The 21193-nt window shown below is 38.2% G+C and overlaps 1 protein-coding gene, 1 long non-coding RNA gene and 3 other non-coding genes across 5 annotated transcripts; 3 read left to right on the forward strand and 2 right to left on the reverse strand.

Moving 5' to 3' along the window:
* The first annotated feature begins 1947 nt into the window (after positions 1-1947).
* Positions 1948-16743, forward strand: tmem116 (transmembrane protein 116). The gene is made up of 11 exons (XM_042490199.2): positions 1948-2131; positions 6369-6415; positions 7077-7140; positions 7683-7814; positions 10993-11094; positions 11926-11975; positions 12119-12202; positions 12314-12449; positions 12582-12726; positions 12867-12946; positions 13847-16743. Exons 1-11 carry the CDS (start codon positions 2051-2053, stop codon positions 14012-14014), a joined length of 1089 nt encoding a protein of 362 aa, XP_042346133.2. The 5' UTR covers positions 1948-2050; the 3' UTR covers positions 14015-16743.
* trnae-uuc (transfer RNA glutamic acid (anticodon UUC)) lies at positions 9129-9200 on the forward strand. The gene has a single exon. It is a non-coding gene; the product is annotated as a tRNA-Glu (tRNA).
* On the reverse strand, positions 9460-9530 carry trnae-uuc (transfer RNA glutamic acid (anticodon UUC)). The gene has a single exon. It is a non-coding gene; the product is annotated as a tRNA-Glu (tRNA).
* On the forward strand, positions 9654-9725 carry trnae-uuc (transfer RNA glutamic acid (anticodon UUC)). The gene has a single exon. It is a non-coding gene; the product is annotated as a tRNA-Glu (tRNA).
* Positions 12639-20975, reverse strand: LOC148188334 (uncharacterized). The gene is made up of 5 exons (XR_015778007.1): positions 20761-20975; positions 19620-19732; positions 13855-14010; positions 12850-13021; positions 12639-12758 (listed from the first exon to the last, which is right to left on the reverse strand). It is a non-coding gene; the product is annotated as an uncharacterized LOC148188334 (long non-coding RNA).
* Positions 20976-21193: the final 218 nt, after the last annotated feature.

Raw genomic sequence — 21193 nt, forward strand, 5'->3', positions numbered from 1 at the left:
TAATTTTGTGGAGTTTTTTTTAATGAACATTTTTAACCCTTCTCATACCTCTCTGCAAAATGTGCTCAGAGGTCTTTGCTTCAAAATCAGGCTATAGAAAATATTATACATGTACAATATAATTTTCTACATTTTTTTAACCATCAAAAATTCAAGCTTTGAAATGCCATTTTTTCTATGTTTTTAGATGAACAAATAATATATATATATTTTGAATATACAACATGCAAAGTAGATTTTTTTTATTGTCACAGCCTGGGATATGTCAGTGATTTGCAGCAACATGTATTGTGACAGTGCACCTAGTGGAAATAGCATATATTTTCTCCATATGCCAAATAAGGTAAACATATTTTTCAATATATAATCAGTTCATTTAGATTTTATTTATGTTTTCAGGACATTTTTCCCTATTTGTTAATATCTCATTTTCAGCGCGGCTAATTTTCAGGTTATTGTCTTGTCACCTTTTACTTTTTTTTTGCATTTTGCAAGTTGTTCATTGCATTTAAGGCCATGTTTTTAATAAGAAATCAAACAAATTTACTTGAGTTTCAGAGGTTTAAATGCTTTTGTCTGAATGCAGCACAAAACTATTGTCACTTCAGGTTTTGAAGGGTTTCTTGGTGGGACGAAAGTTTCAAAAGACACTCTTAATTTGCAGAAATTGTACAGAAAACATCTGGAATATCTCATGAATCCAGAAATTGAAGCTGTTTTACTTTAGTAGACGCTTATGAACAGGTGATGGGTAATAATCATGTTTTCTCAGCAGGGGTTCATTTCTCTGATGAGTTCAGTCTTTGCAAGTGACAGCTATTAAAACCTGGTACTCTCTCCATCACACCAGCAGGTGGAGCCAGCAGACAGGACAGTGAGCAACAGGGATGTGGACGAAGTTAAACCAATCACACCCAGGTAACCTGATGGGTTTTTAGCGCTAGGGGGCTGTTTAGCACATTTTACTTTCTTTTAGTTCTTCGTTTTTTTATTTATCTTTTTGTTTTAATTTTTGCACTGTTCATGCATGTGTCCTAAATGTAGTCCAGATTGTGTATTTGAGTGTAATCAGTGAATTTGCAGCTCAGCTCCTACAATAAGTCTAAAATACACTGTGGAAACTAAATAGTTACATTCAGACTGTTCAGGTCCAAAAATGCTCCATTGAAACCCATTCAAACTGACATTTTTGATCCCACAGCCATCAGAGCAGAAAAACAGGACTTGTATTATTTGTCATTCTGGGCTTTTGACTCTGAATTTGTCATTTTGACTATTTTCCACCTGATGAGGTCAATTTGACCATATTTGGCATATGGAGGAAATAAATGCTATTTCCACAAGGTGACCTGTCACAGTCAATGTAGCTGATCATTAACATATCCCAGACTGAGATCATAAAAAAGATAATTACTTAGCATCTATATTTTGTGTTGTTTTTTTTTTTTCATCTAAAAATATAGTGGCATCATGACAAAAACCTGACATTTAAAGGGTTAAAATTCAGAAGATTAATGAATGTTTGATATTTATGATTAGGACTGATTAGGACTAACTCTTTAAATGCCAGGTGTTTCTCACGATGCCACTATGTTTTGGATGAAACACACAAAAAATAATTATTTAAAAAATATTATATACTAAAGAAAACAGACTTTTATTACATTCAATTGTGGCCAAAATGTTCCCCTAAATCCCGCAGACTGGAGCTTTATATCTTGTCAGTAGATTATGAGGCCTTTTGCATAAACAGGGGATATTTTTGGTTCAAAGGCTTGTATTAAGTGACAAGAGTCGAGCATGACTGGTCTGATACTGGTCTGACTGGTGTGACTCGGGTCTCCAGCCTCCTGCAGCTTGCCAGGGGGCGTAACCATAGTGATAATGTGGGCAGAGTCAGCGGGACTGGATCCAGCCTCCTGTCTGTGAGCTGCAGAATAAAACCTCCTGTTGCTGTCAGGCTGATGAGTGTTTGGTGACAGTTTCAGATCCAGGCTTCACACTGATCTGCTTTTTGATTATTTTTAAAATTAATCTCAGAGTTTTCAGCATGTTGGCTCCAGAGAGGCTGCAGGAGATTTTTACCAACAGCACCGAAAAAAACACCACCAGTGCAAAAGACTGGACTGAGGTGAGCAACTCTCATCAGTTTTAATGATCATTATACTTCTTTAATTGAGTAAAGAATCCTTTACAAATAAAAAAAAAAAAATTCTTGAAAAAAAAAATTAAGTACAAATACATAAGGATTATCAAATACCTGTAGAAGGAAGTGGTGAAAAAAAAGTACTCAGATCTTTAACTTTCACTACAAAAGTATTAATTTTTGCATAGCTGTGCACAGGAGCCTATTGCCTTATGATGCACCCCTTTTAGAGTCCGAGCGCTGTCGGACATGTCCGCGCTGGAGTTGTCGGACATGTCCGCACACTGGAGCAGTTGGTCGGACATGTCCACGCGCTTGAGCGCGCTGTCAGAAATGTCCGTGCGCTTGAGTGCGCTGTCGGACATGTCTGCGCACTAGGACGGGCTGTTGACATGTAATATCATAATGAAAATATGATGTTATTATCATTTTAATTCAGCTTACATTTAAGCCATTATTCCCCTGATCTTTTTATTTTATCCTGAATTGTGCAGTAATTTGAAAAGTCTGTATAAATGTGAGAGCTGTTAATTAATCATCAATAATCGGTCTGATGATCTATGATGATTATTGTGGTATCACCTTTAAGATGGTTTACAGCAGGGGTATTCAATTAATTATTATTATTTATTAAACTTTCCAGCATTATATGAAAATGAAAAGCTCCATCTTAAACAAACTTCAGGTAAATTGAAGCACATTGTGCTGATAATAGGCCAACCTCTCCTGACTGCAGGACTCTGACTTCAGCTTCTGTCAAACTTCTGTGCTGTTAATCATTTTACTCAGGAATTAAAAACTTTTGAGTCGGCCTACTTCTCCTATAGCTGCCAACATCCTGCCAACATTCACAGTTAGAGAAAGGCTGAAAATAAGCTCTTGTGCTTGTGGCCCCGGGCCCCCAAAACATTACATCTGCCCCTGGTAATAATAATGAGAGCTCAGTGCGAGCGGCCGGATGAGACACGGAGCGATGCGTCCTGCTGTTTCTAAATAATTCATCCAAAGTCTGATTAAAGCTGAAACTAACACAAAGTCGTCTGTAGAAGTCTGAAGAAGTCACTTTCACCTCTGCAAATCTGGCTGTTTTAGCGCTGTGGCTGTCAAACACTCAGCTGTTCTACAGTCAAAGTCGCTCACTGCATTTAGTTCGCCATGGTGTTATGCTTATTATCATTTGCTGTTCGTGTTGGCTTTCAATCATGCAATCGAGGAAAAGTTATTTCGCGATTGATATCATTTTCTTTTTATCGCCCAGCCCTACTTTGAACAGTGATGAGGTGCACTTTTGAAGAATCCACTCAGCTGCAGAAACATGCAAATAAAAAATTTAAGCTGGTTTCAGCCACATCTTTCTGACCTCTTTAACCCTTTAACACCTGGATTGACATCAATTTTCTTGCACTGAATACAGATGTTTTCACTAGCATTTAAACCTAAGAAATTTGTTTATTTTTTCGTCCCTTACTTTTAAAAACATGGGGAAAAAAACATAATGAGCAAAACGAAATGTCCCGCAAAACTGAAAACAAAAGTAAATGGTGACAAGGAAATGATCTGGAAATTAGCAGGAGGATTAAATATGATCAAAAAACAAGGAAAAATGCCAAGAAAACTCTTTTTATAATTTTTGTAATTATATATTTAAAGTTATGTTACAGAAAAAAAAATCACTCATTTTAGGGAAATTTTCTTGTATTTTTTTTGTTTATGCGTTCTTTTACTTTAATTTTTCATGCTTATTTTTTTAAGATAATTGTCTTTCAACTTTTTACTAAATTTCTTGATAATTAATAAGCCATTAAATGTAAAGTTGCTTGTAGTTATCTCTGAAAGAAGTCAGGGCACTTTGCTCAGGTTTGAAAGGGTTAACCTTTCTGGGTTTTACCCTATGTCGCCTTCTTCTCTATTTTTAGCACTTTCACTCTCAAACATCTGCAGCTCATAAAAACCTGATGAACCAGACTGCTGATATTCTGACTGTCAATAAAAGTCTGCCACCACAAGTACTTAACAGCATCCAACGTGGATTAATCCGCTGCTGAAAATAGTCCCCAGCAAAGTCATTATTTACTTCTACAGTGAGCAGCTGTTGCTGATGAAACTATGTATTTGTGTTTTTAAAGTTTAGGTGATTAGCAGGAAACAATGGGGTCAGAGCTGAGGGACACAGACAGGAAGTCAGATGCGCTAACATGTTTTTTGGTTTGAGTCTAAACAAAATATTTAATGAGGGCACTTGTGGCGGTGCTCATGCGACCGGTCCCCCCTCCGCAGGTCGCGTGAGGTGACTGTGAGCTAACTCCCTCTAACACGGTTAGCTGTGCTGCAGATTTAGCTCTGCACTGCTACTCGTCATCATTTCAGCTCAGCTACCTTCACGTTAGCTTGTTTTCAAGATTCAAAGTTTATTGTCATATGCACAGTATGGAAACATGTTTCCCTGTACAATGAAATTCTTACTTTGCTGTCCACAGAATGCCTAACGTTTAGTGTGACGTCCAAAGTGAGAGCCGTGTGCTTAAATTGCAAGTGTGTAAGATTTAGGGGGATTTAGTTCCTGTGGTAGGAGGGTGCAAAATTTTCAGTGTGGATGCGATACTGTAGATATTTTTGAGTGCTTCTTTCATTGAGAGTCCCCTTTCTTTTTATATGATTTGCTGGTTTGGCAGTTTTAATCTTAAAACTTTAAAAGCCATGGGGAAAAGGCCCAAAAATTAGTAAAATAAATAAGTAAATAAATAAAATTAAAGATAATCACCTGAAAATAAGCACAAATGGGTGAAAAACAAACACAAAAATTACCTAGAAATAATGCTGCTTTTTTAAAACTGTATGTTTCTTTCCTATCACACAGTTTCAAATATAAACTTATTATAATTATAAATAATATTTTTAGGATGTTTTCTGTATTTCTTTTTTATGTTTTTTAATGTAGTCTTTACCTCTTTTTAACACTAATTTTCAGGTCATTTTCTTGTCACCTTTTTCCTATTTCTTTCAATTTGTGGGACGTTTCTTGACCAGTTTTCTCCATGTTTTTGAAAGAAATCAGACCAGTATTCTACGGTTTCAAAGAGTTAAAAAGCTTGTGAAAGGCATCTGAACACAGCACACACACAAAAGATGTTGATACAGGTTTCAAAGGGTTAAAGGTCCAAAGTGTGAGTTTTAGGGGATATAGTGGCTTCTAGCAGTGAGGATTGCAGATTGCAACCAGCTGAAACTTGTCGGGTAAGGGTTAAGATGTCGATGTCTGCACACGAGGGTTATGATTGTTGATTCATAGTATGTTAAAATATGACCTTCAAGAGACTTATGCTGCCTTCACATGCTCCTCTGATATCTAGTATTTACAGTATCAACGAGTTAAAAGCACCTAAGTGGCCCTTCAAAGTCATAATTACAAGTGGGAAATTTCAATGATACCGAAGTTGCAGAGTTCGTTTCAGGTCAGCAGAAAAGGAGGACGGCAGGAGGAAGGAAGTGTCAACAATTAACCATAAAAGTTATATATATCTTTGGTTTGTTCCTAGTAGCATCATTAGTAGTATAATTTACTGTATTAGTTGCACATTTTACTATCTGCATCTATTAACTGTAGCAAGCAAGCAAACTTTTAACTATAAAGCAGCCAGGCGAGTATACCAACACTGACAAAAACATTATTTTATAACACGAGTTTCCGACTTGACGTCATAAATGCATAAACATAGCGGGCAAAAGTCAATGTTTAGTCAATGTGAAGAAACTTTTTTCTTCATTCATGTTTTAAATATCAATTGTTGATCAAATGTTAAGTGTAATATGTTATTAATATTAACAGCAGTCCATTCAGAGTGTCTTGGATTAAATATACAAATATGTAAAATATATTTTAAAAACATAAAAATAAAATGGAAACAGCCATCAACCTCTTTTTTAAATGCTCTTAGTATTAAAATGCAACCCATCTTCTTTGTAGCTTCATGTTGTTCCCACTTTATGACTTTAAAGCTCATGAAAGCTCATGAACTTTGATTTTTGCTACTACTACTTTCATTGTCCTCCTCCATAATTAAACACTTCCTTATATTTTTATATCACACTTTCTTTTATTCACTTTTTTAAAGTTCATTTGTTTTCAGTTCCTTTTACTTTAAAACTTCCTCAGTGCATTGATTGCGCTCTTTTGTCCGTATGTCAGTGTGGATTAAAGTGATGTGACGTCTGCTGTTTGCAGGTGTATGATGCGGTCAAGTGGATTCAGCTCGTCATGGCTCTGCTCAGGTCAGTGAGGTCATCACTTACTGGTTAATCCCCTGATGGTTAAACTGGTTACAGTGACGAGTCTGATTTGTGACTGATGCACAATTCTGCAGCACTGTTAATTTTTTCCGCAGTAAAATTTATTCTGACATGATCTGTAAAAAGATTTGTATGTGTATTTTAGTCTCTTTGGCATAAAATGACCTGAAAATGATCTTTTTAAAAAAAAAAAAAAAAAAGGGGGGAAAATCATTTTTTTTAAAAATGCTCAAATAATTAGAAATAAAACCAAGAAAAATATATGTCTGATTATTTTTATACATTTTGAATCATGTTATATATAAAAATAAATATATATTATTAATAATCATATTCAGTATTTTCTGTTTTATTTTAGCACATTTTTTTCAGTTCATTCACTGTTTCTTTTTTCCTTTTTGGGTATAATTTCAGGTCATTTTTTTAATGTCGCCTAACTTTTTACCCATTTCTTGCAAAATTTTTTGCTTTTTTCCATCTCTTTGAAAGAAATCGAGCCAATTTGCTCAGGTTTCAAAGGGTTGAGCTTCAATTTCTGCTTTCTGCAACAGAAGAAAGAAAAGTTCCAGTCCGGTTCCAGTTGCTATTTGATGTAAAACTTTGATAATAATGTTGTTGTTTTTTTCTGTGTTTTTTTTTGTAGCGTTTTGGGCTCTGGCTCCATCATCGTCTGTTTAATGTCACAGAGACTGAGCCGCACGCCGGAGGTCAGTCTCTCATTTTTCGTTTAACATGTTTCCACTCGCTGCAGCTCTCACGGCCTCAGATGTGACTCGATAACTGCCTCAACATTGTGCCAAATTTAATACATGTAACATGTTTCTAGTAAAGTCAGTTTTCTGCTTTGATTTTGTGCTAAAATGTTCAGGAGAGCTTTTTGTAGCTGCACCTTCCATATAATTTTATTTAGACACTTTCATTTTTTGTTCAGTATGTTTTCTGCTTATGCATTAACTAGAATTTATCACACAGATCTACAAAAGGTGATATATTTTCAGGCTTAAAGCCCATCATATCAGAAAAATGTGAAGTTTGTTTAAACCTCACTCTGGACCACACCTGCAGTTTTTGTGTCACTGGTAGAAAATAATGCAAAGCCTGATGGGATGATTTGGAAACTGCTCAGAGGGGATGTTTACAGGATTTTATGCTCATAACTGAAGAAAATCTGTAATATCAACATTATTGTCCTTTACATGAATATATATTTTATTCATTACAATACGTAATGAGTCAAACTGTGTTACAGCTGCAGCCTCTGTTCCTGCTGAGTGTGTCCGACCTGCTGCTCGCTCTCTGCTGGCTGATCGGAGTCGCTCTCTTCTCTCAACACTGCAGCAGCCTGAACACACACTGTTACCACCTGCACACTGTGGAGCAGGTAACGCTACATCACACCTCACTTTACTGTGCTACACTACATTACACTACACTACACTTCACAACACTTAACAACACTCCACACTCATCACTACACTCCACTACACCACACCACACTTAACAACACTTAACAACACACTCCGCTACATTACACTCACTGCACTACACTCCACACTACACTACACTACACTACACTACACTACACTACACTACACTACACCACACCACACCACACTTAACAGCACTTAACAACACACTCTGCTACACTACGCTACACTACACTACACCATACTACACTACACTACATCACACTACACTTAACAGCACTTAACAACACACTCCACTACATTACACTCCTTGCACTACACTCCACACTACACTACACTACACCATACTACACTACACTACACAACACACTTCACATACTGCGCTGCACTACATTAAACCACAGTACAGCTTTTGCAGGTACTGCAGCTGCCCTTACAAAGTATGTACTGCTGCATGCAGTATGCACGCAATCAGGACACACTGTTTCTTCATAGCACTGCTGAACTTTGACCTTGTGTTCATATATCTGTAACCATTGACCTGCAGCCAGCTGAAGTGTAGAGCACACAGAGTTCTCAGATTTTTTGAGGGGAAACTTTGGTGCTTTTTCAGTATCGCTGGATAAAACAATGGATTTTCCTTCTCCGTATAACAAACAATAAGTTTCCTTAAAAATCAGCCAAAATAAGGAAGACTCGTGAAGCTGGTAGTACCTCCTCCTTAAAAAACAGAAACACAACTGGGAAATCTCAACTTCCTCCTGAAAAAGTTTGACTGTGTTTAACTACAAAATATTAAACACTTCACAGGAAGAAAGTGCCACTTCAGGAAGTTGTTTGACTGACTGACTTTCAAACACATCATAGATCATCTCACTCATGTCAGTGTTTCACAAAGTGTTTCCCCCAAACAAACAATGCCAAGTTTACTTACATGCACACTTTGACGGGCTGGAAAACAAGCAAACACACAGTCGGCAAACAGCTGCAGCCAACTTTCAAAGATTGACTTTGGTCCCTCCTACCGGCTCAGTGACTGGACGATGGGTGTGCCAGTCAAAGTTAGTGCTCATTACATGAACTGCACTGACTTTTCTTTCTTAAAGATCTAAAATTTAATAACCACTAAAGATTCAGTGACTGTGTTCACACTGGGAACACTGGAAGAGAACCAGGAAGGGTACTAAAGTTCACCATCTATAAATCAGGCCATGTACTCATTATGATTTGGTATAATCTGATGACATTATGTTTTTCACTTTCATAACTCCCATATGGTCTAGCGGTCAGGATTCCTGGTTTTCACCCAGGCGGCCCGGGTTCGACTCCCGGTATGGGAACAAACTTATATAAATCAATGATTTCAAAAGTCCAGGATTTCTATGGTTGTGCATAGACTGCATTGAGCGTTTGTTGTGTTAGACGTTAACAAAGATGCATTATCACCTGTTTGAAGTGAGTAATGTAACTTGAATACACACCAGAAGAGCATACATGAGCACACCACAAGTTCCCCTATCAACCAGTGTTGTTTGTTAGCATGGTGTACACACTGCACTTGGGATATTCATGGTGTTTTCACAATTGCAAACATATATGTTCCCATACCGGGAGTCGAACCCGGCCGCCTGGGTGAAAACCAGGAATCCTGACCGCTAGACCATATGGGAGGTGATGCTAACAGCAATGATTTAACATATTTACTCCACATGCAGAAATTCTGCAACTACACGCAGAATAACAATTGAGATCTTATAAAATCTCTTGCCACCATTTCGAGACATAACAACAACTCCCATATGGTCTAGCGGTCAGGATTCCTGGTTTTCACCCAGGCGGCCCGGGTTCAACTCCCGGTATGGGAACATATATATTTGTATTTCTATATATGCTTGTACAAATTTAGATTTGTACAATTATCAAATTAAATGTACAGTATGCATACAACACTCAGGATCATCATAAATAGATTTGGAAACAAACAGCAGCTTTCAGGGGTGATGTACACTCTGGTGTATTCAGATATAGTCCTCTGGCTTGGATTGAAGTTACATGAGTTCGATTTCTCACTTTAAAAAGGTGATGGCAGATCTTTGTTTATGTTTAACATATCGGTACTGAATGCAGTCTCCAGCTTTTGCTGACTGGTTGCATTTTAGTGCAAAGCACGTTTAAACACGAGGCTGATGGCTGTTACAGTTTATTCAAATGTATATATATATATATATATATATATATTTATATATATATATATATATTTATAAACACTGTATGGACAAAAGTATTGGGCCACCTACACCTACAGGAGCTTTGATGAGATCCCATTCAACTCTACATGGACAGCAGTTAACATCAATACCATGTTACATTTAACATGATCAAAAATGTTTATCTGGTAAGTGAATTCATAATAAAAAGGTTCTTACCATTGTCCAAACATCGACTTTTGACCACCATGTTTATGCATTTATGATGTCAAGTCGACGACTCGTGTCATAAAGCTACGTTATCAATGTGAGTATACTCGCCTGGCTGCTTAAGAGTTTGCGTGCTTGGTGCAGCTAATAGATGCAGATACTAAAATGGAAAATTACTAACAGTAAATAATAGCTACTAGGGAAAAAAATTAAATATTTATTTTTTCACCGTCAATTATTAACACTGTTTTCATGCTTTCTGCCATTTTTGAAACATCATGCAAACTTCACAACTCGGGTATCATCAACATTTCCCAATTTCCCAGCACTAATTTTTCACACCGGTGGCCTGGGTTCAACTCCCAGTATGGGAACTTTGAACAGACAGACTGATTGCAGAGATCCTATCCTGGTATTTTGGGCAGTTTTTCCCAGAGGACCCGGTCCAGAACTGCTCCTGAACTGGGTCAGTCTGGGATGAAATAGAGCAGCAGAACCAGGACAGATCACAGACTGCATGAAAATAGAAGTAAACAGCACAAAGCATTCCTGACCTACATGTATTGTTCAGGAGCAGCGAGCCTGCGGTCAGATGAGGGTCTTATCTGTTGATCTTTTCACTGATGGAGGTTTGCTGCTCAAAGAGGACGAGTGTGACCGACCGCACTAACAAGCCCCGCATGAGACGATCATGATTTCACCGTGTTTTTCTCAGATTCTGTACATGGCCTCGTTCTTCTACACACTCAACTATGTGTGGAACCTCTACACGGGAATCAGAGAGAAGTACTACAGCTGCATCAACGGATTCATACAGGTACATAAATAAACCCGCCCAATTTAATTCAAGTACCATAAATTTGGTAAAAATTTTAAGTGGTTTTAGACTTGTCTGTATCTTAATTTATAAGAGGAAATAGCTGTGCACATAATAGCAGGCGCTGAGCCTGTCTCCAACATGCCATTTAAACATGAAACTGCTTAATTCTGTGTTCTTGACAGTTTAAATCACCTGGTTTGTTTGTTTTGGAGAGGGAGAGACCTCTGCGCATAATTCAGCACCCTATAAAAACCTCCTGAACATCTGGATCTTTATCTGGATGTTTCGTTATTTGAGAACATAACGAGTACACAGTGTTTCGAGCTGGGCAAGCCGCCCGTCTCTGCCGTGCCAAACAGCATCAGACAAATACTGACTTGTAACATTAAACTGCTTTCTTCAGTTTTTTTTACCAGTTTGTATTATATTTTCTTTTTTGTTGGAGAGGTGACCTATACAGATGATTCGGCTCCCGGTAAAATGCTCCTAAATTATGAATACTGAAGAAATCCTAACTAGGAGTTCATGCTTTGCACATGGAGGGAGCACTAAGGCCTACACACTGTTCCTTTTTCTGTTTTGGGAAAAATACCTCTTTTCTTAACAAAGAAAAACCCAAAGTACACCTACCAGCTCCTCTGAAGTTCCCTGATTAACATATATCATATCTGGTTTTCTCTCTGCTAGAAAGCTAAATAAGTATAATCCCCAAAATCTCAAATTCCTCCTTTAATAGCAACATGCACAACCTGTCCAGTTAATCTAGTGTTTGCGAAATTTTGAGTCTTTCTTGTCTGTTAAATCATAATTTGTCATCTTTTTGTCCAGTTTTCCAACAGAGTGAGCACCGCCGGCAAAATCACTGCGCTGCTTTCAGGGTGAGTATAACCAACAACAACAGAGCGGCTAATCAACGGTTCATCTCCAAAAATGTAAAATCAATTAGTGGTGGCAGATATTTGTTGACAGAGAATAGTGATTTAAAATGTATCTGACCTCCTTTCGTCCTTTGTGTCTGCAGTGTGTTTCCTGTGCTGCTGATGACGCCTGTGTTTATACTGGGAGGCATCAGTCGATGTCAAACCAACTTCAGCCAGCCCTACAGGTGAGAACACCTTAAATATGACCACATGAAAATTAGGATTTTGTTTTGATGATAAAAATGTGTGTGATGGTTGAATTATTTTGACCCTTGCTGTGCACCGTACCTCACCAGGTGTCTGCTGATGCACACCGGAGCGCTGTTTCTTACCTCAGACCACCAGCAGCCAATCGGAGCCTGCAGCTGGCTGCACATGTACCAGATGGTCGTCTTCCTCGCCACCTTCCTCCTCACACTCGTCAGCATCATCGTGAGTGACGTCCTGTGATATACAAACAATGTGATGTGACAAAATATTCAATAAAAACTGCAGAATTGTTCATTTTACTATCTGCTGAAACAAAGTGAGCTAACTCTGTGTGAACCTCCTTTCCTGCTCCAGGTGCTCGTGGTTAAAGCCCGTTGCATTTACAGGCGGGTTGTGACGTCAAATGGTTACCTAGGCAACCAGCAGCGGGCCTCGTTCCGTTTGATGGACCGGCGGATGCTCCTGTACCCGCTGGTCTTCATCCTCTGTTGGGGTCCAGGTTTGTTCATTCTTCCTAGCTCACTGTGGTTACTGTGGAGATGAGACAGGATTTAGTGTTGGAGGTTTCTGATTGGTTGTTCTGAATGATGAGCAGCGGGTTTCACAGGGTTTGAATCTGTACCTGTGTTGTTTCCTCAGCGGTGGGTCTGGCATTTCTTCGGGTGGTGAAGCCCGCAGCGGGTCACGGCGGGGCCGGGGTCGCCCTCTACATATCTCAGGTCAGTCTGAAGCAGGATGACGGGGCTGTTGTTTTTCATCGCTTGTCTGTTGACTGAACAAACCTGCGAAAAGTCCTAACATTGTGACATTTCAGAGTAAGACTGGGAGATATGGCTTTAAAATAATATCACAATATTATATATAGAGTTACATAAAGTAAATAATACTTAAATAAACTATAAAGTTCAATAAAGTACTGTTCCAATAAACCTAAATAAAGTATTGTTATAATTAAATACATCAAAGCAGAACTCATGGTGCTTTTATTTTGAAGGACCTGGCTTGTCTCAGGCCAGAAATGTCGATGTTTCTGCTGTTCACTTGAATGATTTGACTGATATACGAATGATAATTTTGTGGGAGAGCTATTGCTTTCAAAGCAGTGCATATGTGTAACTTCAGTGTCCCACTGTGTGCCATATTTCGTGATATAGAAATGCTGCTTTTAGAGGCCAAGGTTCGTATTTGTAACTTCAATATTCGCGTATGTTCAGCGTGAGAACTTTAAGTGCTGAATTATAAAGTTGTTCAGGTTTACCAGATGATGAACAAGTTGATAAAGTGGAGGAAATGAATATCTATTACATGCAATATCTCTTATTAGGGTTATTTTTCAGATTTCACTAAAATAATTTCTGGGTTTTATTGTGAAACACTGGAGAACTTGACCTCTTCAGGCCTCGAAAATCTATCAAAATGAGAAGAAACCTGAGCAGTCTTTTGTTTGTAACCTGTGATAAGGGGTCAAGGGTCAGTACTGCTCAGTTATGAAGGATCTCAAGACAAATAATTGTTTAAAAATTGGCGTAAAACATGGAAAACAACTGAAATGAAAGTTAAAATGTGCAGAAACAGAGAGCTTTAAGTGTGAGTGACTCAGGTGTGTCTTCTCTCTTCAGGCTTTCACCTCGGCCTCTCAGGGTTTCCTCAACTGTCTGGTCTATGGATGGACTCGTGCACATCTCCGTCGAGCCGGCAGGAGGGTTTTGTCTCGAGACGTGGACACTCAGACGCCACTGCTGAGGTCACAGAGGAAGAGAAGTTACCAAACTCTCCGCACCGGCTGAAAGACAAACACGGGAGAAGTGACAGACTGAAAGTGAAACTGAGCAGGTGCAGCAAAGACTCCGACGGAAAGTTTCAATTTTCAATTTCACCAGAGGGAAAACACCGAGACCGTGCGTGTGCAGACGAGTGAGACCAACACCCCTGATCCAGAACCGCTGAGGCGAGAAAAAGGGAAGGAGAAGAAGGAGGGGGAGTTTACGAGGACAGAAACAAAGACGAAGAAAACAAGATGTGAAAGAGACGAGGCTGCACTCGCTCTAAATCACAAACTTCACAGGTGGTTTGATTTAACGTTACTGTCCACGTACTTTTTTGTCTGTGTGGTAATAATTTTACAAGCTTTGAGACAAAAGGAATATGACAAAAAAAAAGAAAAGACATTTTAGCCATTTGAAACCTGAGCAAATTGGCTAAATTTCTTTTAAAAACATGGGAAGAAAGCAATGAGCTACAAAAGAAGAAATTAGGCAAACATTTGCAAGAAAATTGTAAAAAGTACAAGAAATTTTCCTGAAAAATTAGAAAAGAAAAAAGGAAATGCACTAGAAAAGGTGCTTTAAAAAATACAATAACTCTAACATTTTAAATATATAATAATGATACATAGCTACTATATAGTCTTTACCTAGCTTTTTGTAAAATTAATTTTCTAAATCTTCTCATTTCCTGCAGTATGTGGAACATTTCTTTCCAAGATGCTCATTGCTTTTTTCGAATTGCTTTTGAAAAAAAAAAAAAAAAAATCACACCAACTTTCTCAGGGTTCAACGCTTAAATACGTATTAAAAGCATCTGAAAGCAGCAAAAGAAAAGGGATGTTGCTCCAGGTTACAAACGGTTAAACAGTTTTTGCCTGTAAACAAATTAGAGGTAGAAAGTAATGTTTACAGCTAACATGCATCAGAGGAAAGAACCATTACACTTGTTTTTAACTTGTAAAGACCATTTAACTTGTCATATTACAGTAAGATGAGAAGCGTACTGCATAAGTGGATCAAAAATCGAGTTTGCTTCTAACACTGAAGCCCAGTTCTGACCGTATCCTGCAATATAAAGAAAGAGATTTAAGGAGTTAAAACTAAGGAAGTTTTCTCTAAATTTTGGGAGAGCTGGAGTATCCTGAAGCCTTTTAAAAACATTTGTTAGTGATTAAAGCTGGGTTAGGCAGTTTCATTTGGGTATCAATAAGCTTGAGCATGTTGTAATGCAAATGGTCTGAGAAAAAAACTAGACTTTTGCACTTCCTCTTGGCTGTTTTAAGTCTTTAGAAAATCAAGTGATGGGAGAATTTGACCAATCACAGGTCATTACAAAGAGACGGCGTTCCTATTGGCTGCTCTACAGATGCAGATGAGCGTGCACGTCCCTTCAGATGGATGTCGTCAGCTGAGTACGCAGCCGCACAAAATCATTTGTGGTGTTATTAAAAATCAGTGGATGGTTGGACGGCACCTGCCACTGCAGCACGATATGCAGACAGGTGGCGTCAGTTAAGCATGCGGCCGGATGGAACCTGCTGCATCCGGATGATAGGCCGCCGGACAGTATCAGGTTAAAACGCTACCAGTAACGGCGTAAAACAAGGAGCACAAAGGTCTCTATAGGGCAGGTGTGAGGGGTGACTGATGGATCCAACAAACCTCTTTCAAGCAATAACCATCTGTGCCAGCATGTGCATTTGTTTATGTTGTATGCACGTTTGCAATGAAATAAGATGAAATAAATCAGTGCAGGGGAAACACTGGGTTTCTGTTTGAAGAGTGTGCATATGCCTGTGGTCATCTGGTGGGAGGGGCTTAGGACAGACAGGGTGCAGGAGGAGGGTGCATTTTCAAATTCTGCCTTTTTTTTTGCATTTCCAGACTTGTGTCTGTCCCAGCTTTAAAACTGATATTTTCATCCAGGATGGCAGTGTTACTTCTGTTGAACCATGCTGGTTGAAGCTCTGCATGATTTCTGCTTCCCAAAGACTGAAGTAAAACATACGGAAGGGACAAAGTGTTGTGAGTCAGAAATCATTGTACAGCTTTTTGACTCAGCGCCTGCAGAATATGTGCAGTACATGTTCTGCACACAGATTGGTGAAAGCTGGACTCACAGTTGGTGACTGATTTCAGTTCTGTTTTGACTTGACGAAAACAACAGCAGCCTTTAACCGTCTGAATCTACAGAAATGACAAGAACGTGTTTCCCCTCCTCGTCGTTGTCGTGCGATGCTGCTGACCAACTGTGCAGAAACACAGTAAGGCCATTGCACCACATGACCACCGCTTGATTCACAGAGACGGCGCCTAACACAGGAGCCTGACCTCAGTCATTATCTGATGTGGTATTTTTGAGACACCGCCTCCTCCCCGATCCTCCCGCTGTGGGCGTTTCGCCAGAAACTACAGAAGAACAATGAATTTCCTCTTCAATTAGACCTAAACTTCTCTGAAATACTGAAGTTGATAAATGTCACCGCAGGAAGCCGTCACTGCAGTTAATTCAAAAGTGAAATCAGTGAGATGAAATGTCAATTTATTTGTGTGTGGTCTCTAAAATCAGAAAATATGGATCAACATCAGATAAAAATATACTGTAGATGGTTAAAAAAAACAGGCAACAACAATAAGGTGACAGCAGCTGTACTGACAGTTTTACATAAAGATGAACTTTTCTTGTTATATTTGAATTGTTCGTTTCCCTCTGAAGTGTCTTGTTGGATATACAGCTGCTTTCTTCTGTCTTCTGTTCGCACGTCTTACTTTTATACTGTATGTCCATCGTACGAAGCAGATAAAGCCACTCATACAGCAGCAGTGATAGTGAGATAAAACAGTGGGCTGTCAAAGAGACCCACAATTAAATAAAAGACACATAAACAATCAAAGCAACATAAAATGACAGCAGAGACACATAAAGGACCAAAAAGAAATGCAAATAACTATTAAGACACACAAATCGCCTAAGAGATGTAAAATGATGGTGTTCCCCGGACAAATACTGAATTTGAAGAAAGTGCTTTTAGTTTTTTTTCTTAATCTACCTGAAACATCTTACAACATACATTCAAACTCAACACAATAGTTACTATGGACCGGTTTAAAACTATGAACACCAATTACTCCACTTTTGAATGCAACTGTTTGTAATGGTGTTCAGCCAGTTGTTGCTGTTGTTTGTTCTGTCTTTGTGTTTTCTGTGCTGTCGACGTCATTGAAAATGAGGGCTTTCCCTCAATAATTTCTCAAGATCAAATAAAGGTTGAATGAATAAATAGACGAATAACTACAGATGCTCAAACAACCAGAAAAGAGATGGCAAAACCACCACAACAAGATGTAAATCAACTACAAGGATGCACAAACGACCAAACAGATGCAAGACAACTATAAAGGAAACAAAAAACGACCACAAAAGGATACAAAACAACTAAAAAGAAGCACAAACAACCTCAAAGAAACAGAAAAGCACTACAAAGAAGCACAAACAACCAGAGAGACCTAAGACAACTAAATGGAAAATACAATACAAACGATGTTGAGATGTTTGTTGTCCCTTTTCCTCTGTCTGGTTGCTTTAGCTGCTCAGTACAAAGACTGACATCAGGGTGAAACTGTCCAGATCTAAGTTTTGGTTTGATGGAAGGATGCCGCCATAAAACATGGAAACTGGGGAGTTTGAATATTTAAATGAGAATAAAACATCGTGGAGCTTCAGTGAAACGCTTAAACAAGTTCATACAGAGAGTGTTGGGTTTTTTTTAACTTAAAAAGAAACTTCACAGGACAGTTTCAGTGGAGAAGATGAAACAATAATTTCGCATATTTGATCAGTTTTGGATGTGCACTGAATTATTGTAATTAAAGAAAATCCCAGTTTACTTGATTCGTCTGACCAGATCCCAAAGGATTCCCCTCACGTGGAGAAACACTGAGATCTGCTCAGTCACAAAACTCACATGAAATTACATAATCTTTGCGTAACATGTAGCACACTCTGCAGTGAAACATCCCAGTGTGGTGACATAATCTCTGTCAGCGTGTCATCACAACCGATTACACACCTACAGTCTGCAGTCTGTTCTTGTGCACAAACACTCGTGATCGTTGTGAATGAAGCTCAACGTCACGAGAGAAAAAAAAACAAAAAACTACAAAGTGCGAGAAGGGAGAAGAGCAAACACCAGCAGGGTGAGAGTGGGGTCTTTGTTCTCTGCAGGTCATTTGGCAAACATCCTGCAAATATTATCAGTCAGAGACGAGGCAGAAGAGCAGAAAAGATCTTATTCTGGCTGATAAATCACCAGATCCTCAGACGATCATATGCAGGAAACAGGAAACAAAGTCACACTGAAGGTAAATTAAAAAGACTTTTCATGTTACATGTCAGAAAACATATATACTGAAATAATTTAGCAATTACTATTATTTTACTCTCTAAAGCCATGCACAACCAAACAGCTGAATAGGCCGCAGATATGTTAAAATAAATTCACAATATTTATGAAATAAAACAAGAATAAATATCACTGTTGTTAATGATATATATTTGATGTTATTTCATTAGTATATTTGATGAACCAAATTATATCAGTATGATTTTTTTACCATTTCCGAGGCGTTTTCAAAGTACTGTAATGGTAAACATCTCAAAGAAATACGCAGAAATGATACTCGCACTGGTACTACTAATGCTTTGGTAACAACTTCATATATGTTGGCAAACTTACATATTACAACTATTACACCAGTAAAAGGTTTGTAATCCGAGCCATCGGAGCCCCGAGCCCGGGTGGCTCCGATGGCTCTCAGTACATGAAGTCAGACACCAAAGTCCAACACATTTACCGTCACAAAACGAGGGGAGGTGACACAGGAAAACAGCAGAATGTCAAAGGGCTGTGGCCAAGTTTATTGTTAAAGACGATAAACTTCAGCGGAGTGACGCTGGTTTAGGCTTGCAAGATAACTGCTTGAGTGAAGTTGGTTTAGGTATGATAGATAACTGCTGATAGGTATGCTGAGAATAACGTTTCAGCTACCCTAATAACGATAAACATAAATTAACAAGGACTAGATTTATGTCTCTCTTTTTTTTTTTTTACTCAAAGGAAACTGTGAAGATTGACATGATGATTTATATTGTAGAGAAACCTTGCAGTTCACTCAGTTTGTGGAAGTCGGGTCAGTCAAAGAAAAAGCTCCATGATCGGTCACACAGGACAGAGAAGAAACCGTTTGTGGAAACAGTTAAAGGACATCTGAGTAGCCAGTGTCACATGAGAGGTCAAAAAAAATCATAGTCGCCGAGTTTGTGGGGAAAAAAAACAAGATAATTAGATTTTTTTTTTAAACTTAACCTGTCACGTCTTTATTTCTGGCTCTAAATTATAGAGGGTAGTATCGATAAGAGCATCAATAAGTATCGGTAAACAGTACCGGTATCAGTATCAATAAAATCGGTATCAATATCAATAAAATCCTAACACAAAAAAAATATTTGTATCAGTTTTTTCTTAACTTTAAGGAGTTAATTTAACCATGTAAAATCAGCTGAGAACCACCTGTCAGTTTTAACAGGAACATGATGTTAATCGTGTGAACGGCGGGCGGACAGTACCTCTCATCTCCATCACGTCTCCGTCTCGTTCGGTCCTGCTGCAGGTCTCCTCCAAAAGCTGAGCTTTGTTGGCTGTACAGTTTTCTTCTCTCTTCATTTTTGTCTCTGTGTTACTGAAGAAAATAAACACAGGGTCAGCTGATATTTGACATACGTTAATTTGTAGACATATGTTAATTTGTTCTGTTTTTTTAAACATATCACATTTTATTTTTACAAAAAATATTCTGTAATCTCAGCCCTCAATAGCATGTTCAAATGTTGCTTTTAAAATGTTCTTCCTTTGTTCTCATATAACACTGTGATGGACACTTTTTAATGGAGCATTTAGAAACATCCCAGCTAGCGATTTTATATTCTAAAAATGTTGTGAGAATGGTACAATGTAATGTTTTAATAACATTTTCTTTTAGTTCACAGAATATTTTTCATAATGTAAGGGTAATATCTCTATAAATATCAACATATGTTAAAAATATGTTTTTTGGTTAACATATCACATTACAAGGATCAGGATTACACATTAAATTTTCATAAAATATATTCTGTAATCTCACATACTTTTCAATAGCAAGTTCTCTTTTAGTTCCCAGAATATTCTTGTTAAAGATAGGGTATTAGGGTATGGGTAGGGTATTATAAACACCAGAAATTGTTAAAAATGTGGGGGTTTTTTAACATGTCACATTACGTTTTCATTTAAAAATGTTCTGTAGTCTCAGTCCTCAATAACATGTTCTAAACATCGCTTTTAAAACGTTCTTCCTTTGTTCTCATGTAACATTGCAGGAACGTTACCTGTCACCTGTCAACGTCACCAAAACATCCTCAGATTGTAGCCGTTAAAACGTCACGTTTGAGTCAACATTTAACCTTATGGGAACATTACTTGAAATGATAAACACCCTTAAAGGGTTCTTTAAAGATTAGATTAAAACGTTTTCTACAAACCATTTTTGCAACTTGCAGGGAACGTTCGCCAGCGTTGCGGGAACGTCCAATGCTAGCTGCGCTAACCGCGGCACGGAAGCTAGCTAGCATAAAACTTCGATGAGAATTATTTTAACTCGAATAATGTCCGACGGAGATGAAAAACTCTGAAATACAAACAGTTCACGAGTATAATCAGCTGATAAATCACCTCATTTGTGGCGTCTAGCATCGTTTGTTTGACGGATTTCCCCACAGTCCTCTAACCGCGAATACCGCCAAGCGCCCGCAGAGTACCCATGAACCATCGCGACGATCAAAGAGTGTATATTCACGACAAGAGCATTCACTTCATCGCCCGCCCCATGGACGGTTTATTTACGATCTATGACCCACCCTCACACACACACACACACACACACACACACACACACACACACACACACACACACACACACACACCAAGTAAGTGGGTTTCCATTACAGATTTGTCCAAACTGTGTGCGATATTTTCAAATCTTGAAAAAAACACAGTTTCGACAATTGCGATCATCTTCACCATTATAAAAAAATTAAATAAAAATGGAGACCTCTCCTAAATTCTATTAAGTCTTTGACAGAGTGATTTGTGTTTATTTTGTATT

The sequence above is a fragment of the Plectropomus leopardus genome, chromosome 11, assembly GCF_026936395.1.
Source record: "Plectropomus leopardus strain MGB_pleo_1.0 chromosome 11, ASM2693639v1, whole genome shotgun sequence".
Lineage (NCBI taxonomy): Eukaryota > Metazoa > Chordata > Actinopteri > Perciformes > Serranidae > Plectropomus > Plectropomus leopardus.

What these genes read in the sequence shown, in the direction of transcription:
- tmem116 (XM_042490199.2), top strand. Translation starts at nt 2,051, where the DNA reads ATGTTGGCTCCAGAGAGGCTGCAGGAGATTTTTACCAACAGCACCGAA. An exon ending in AACTTCAGCCAGCCCTACAG is followed by an intron (nt 12,203 to 12,313) that starts GTGAGAACACCT and finishes GTACCTCACCAG; the next exon opens with GTGTCTGCTGATGCACACCG. An exon ending in TCACACTCGTCAGCATCATC is followed by an intron (nt 12,450 to 12,581) that starts GTGAGTGACGTC and finishes TTCCTGCTCCAG; the next exon opens with GTGCTCGTGGTTAAAGCCCG.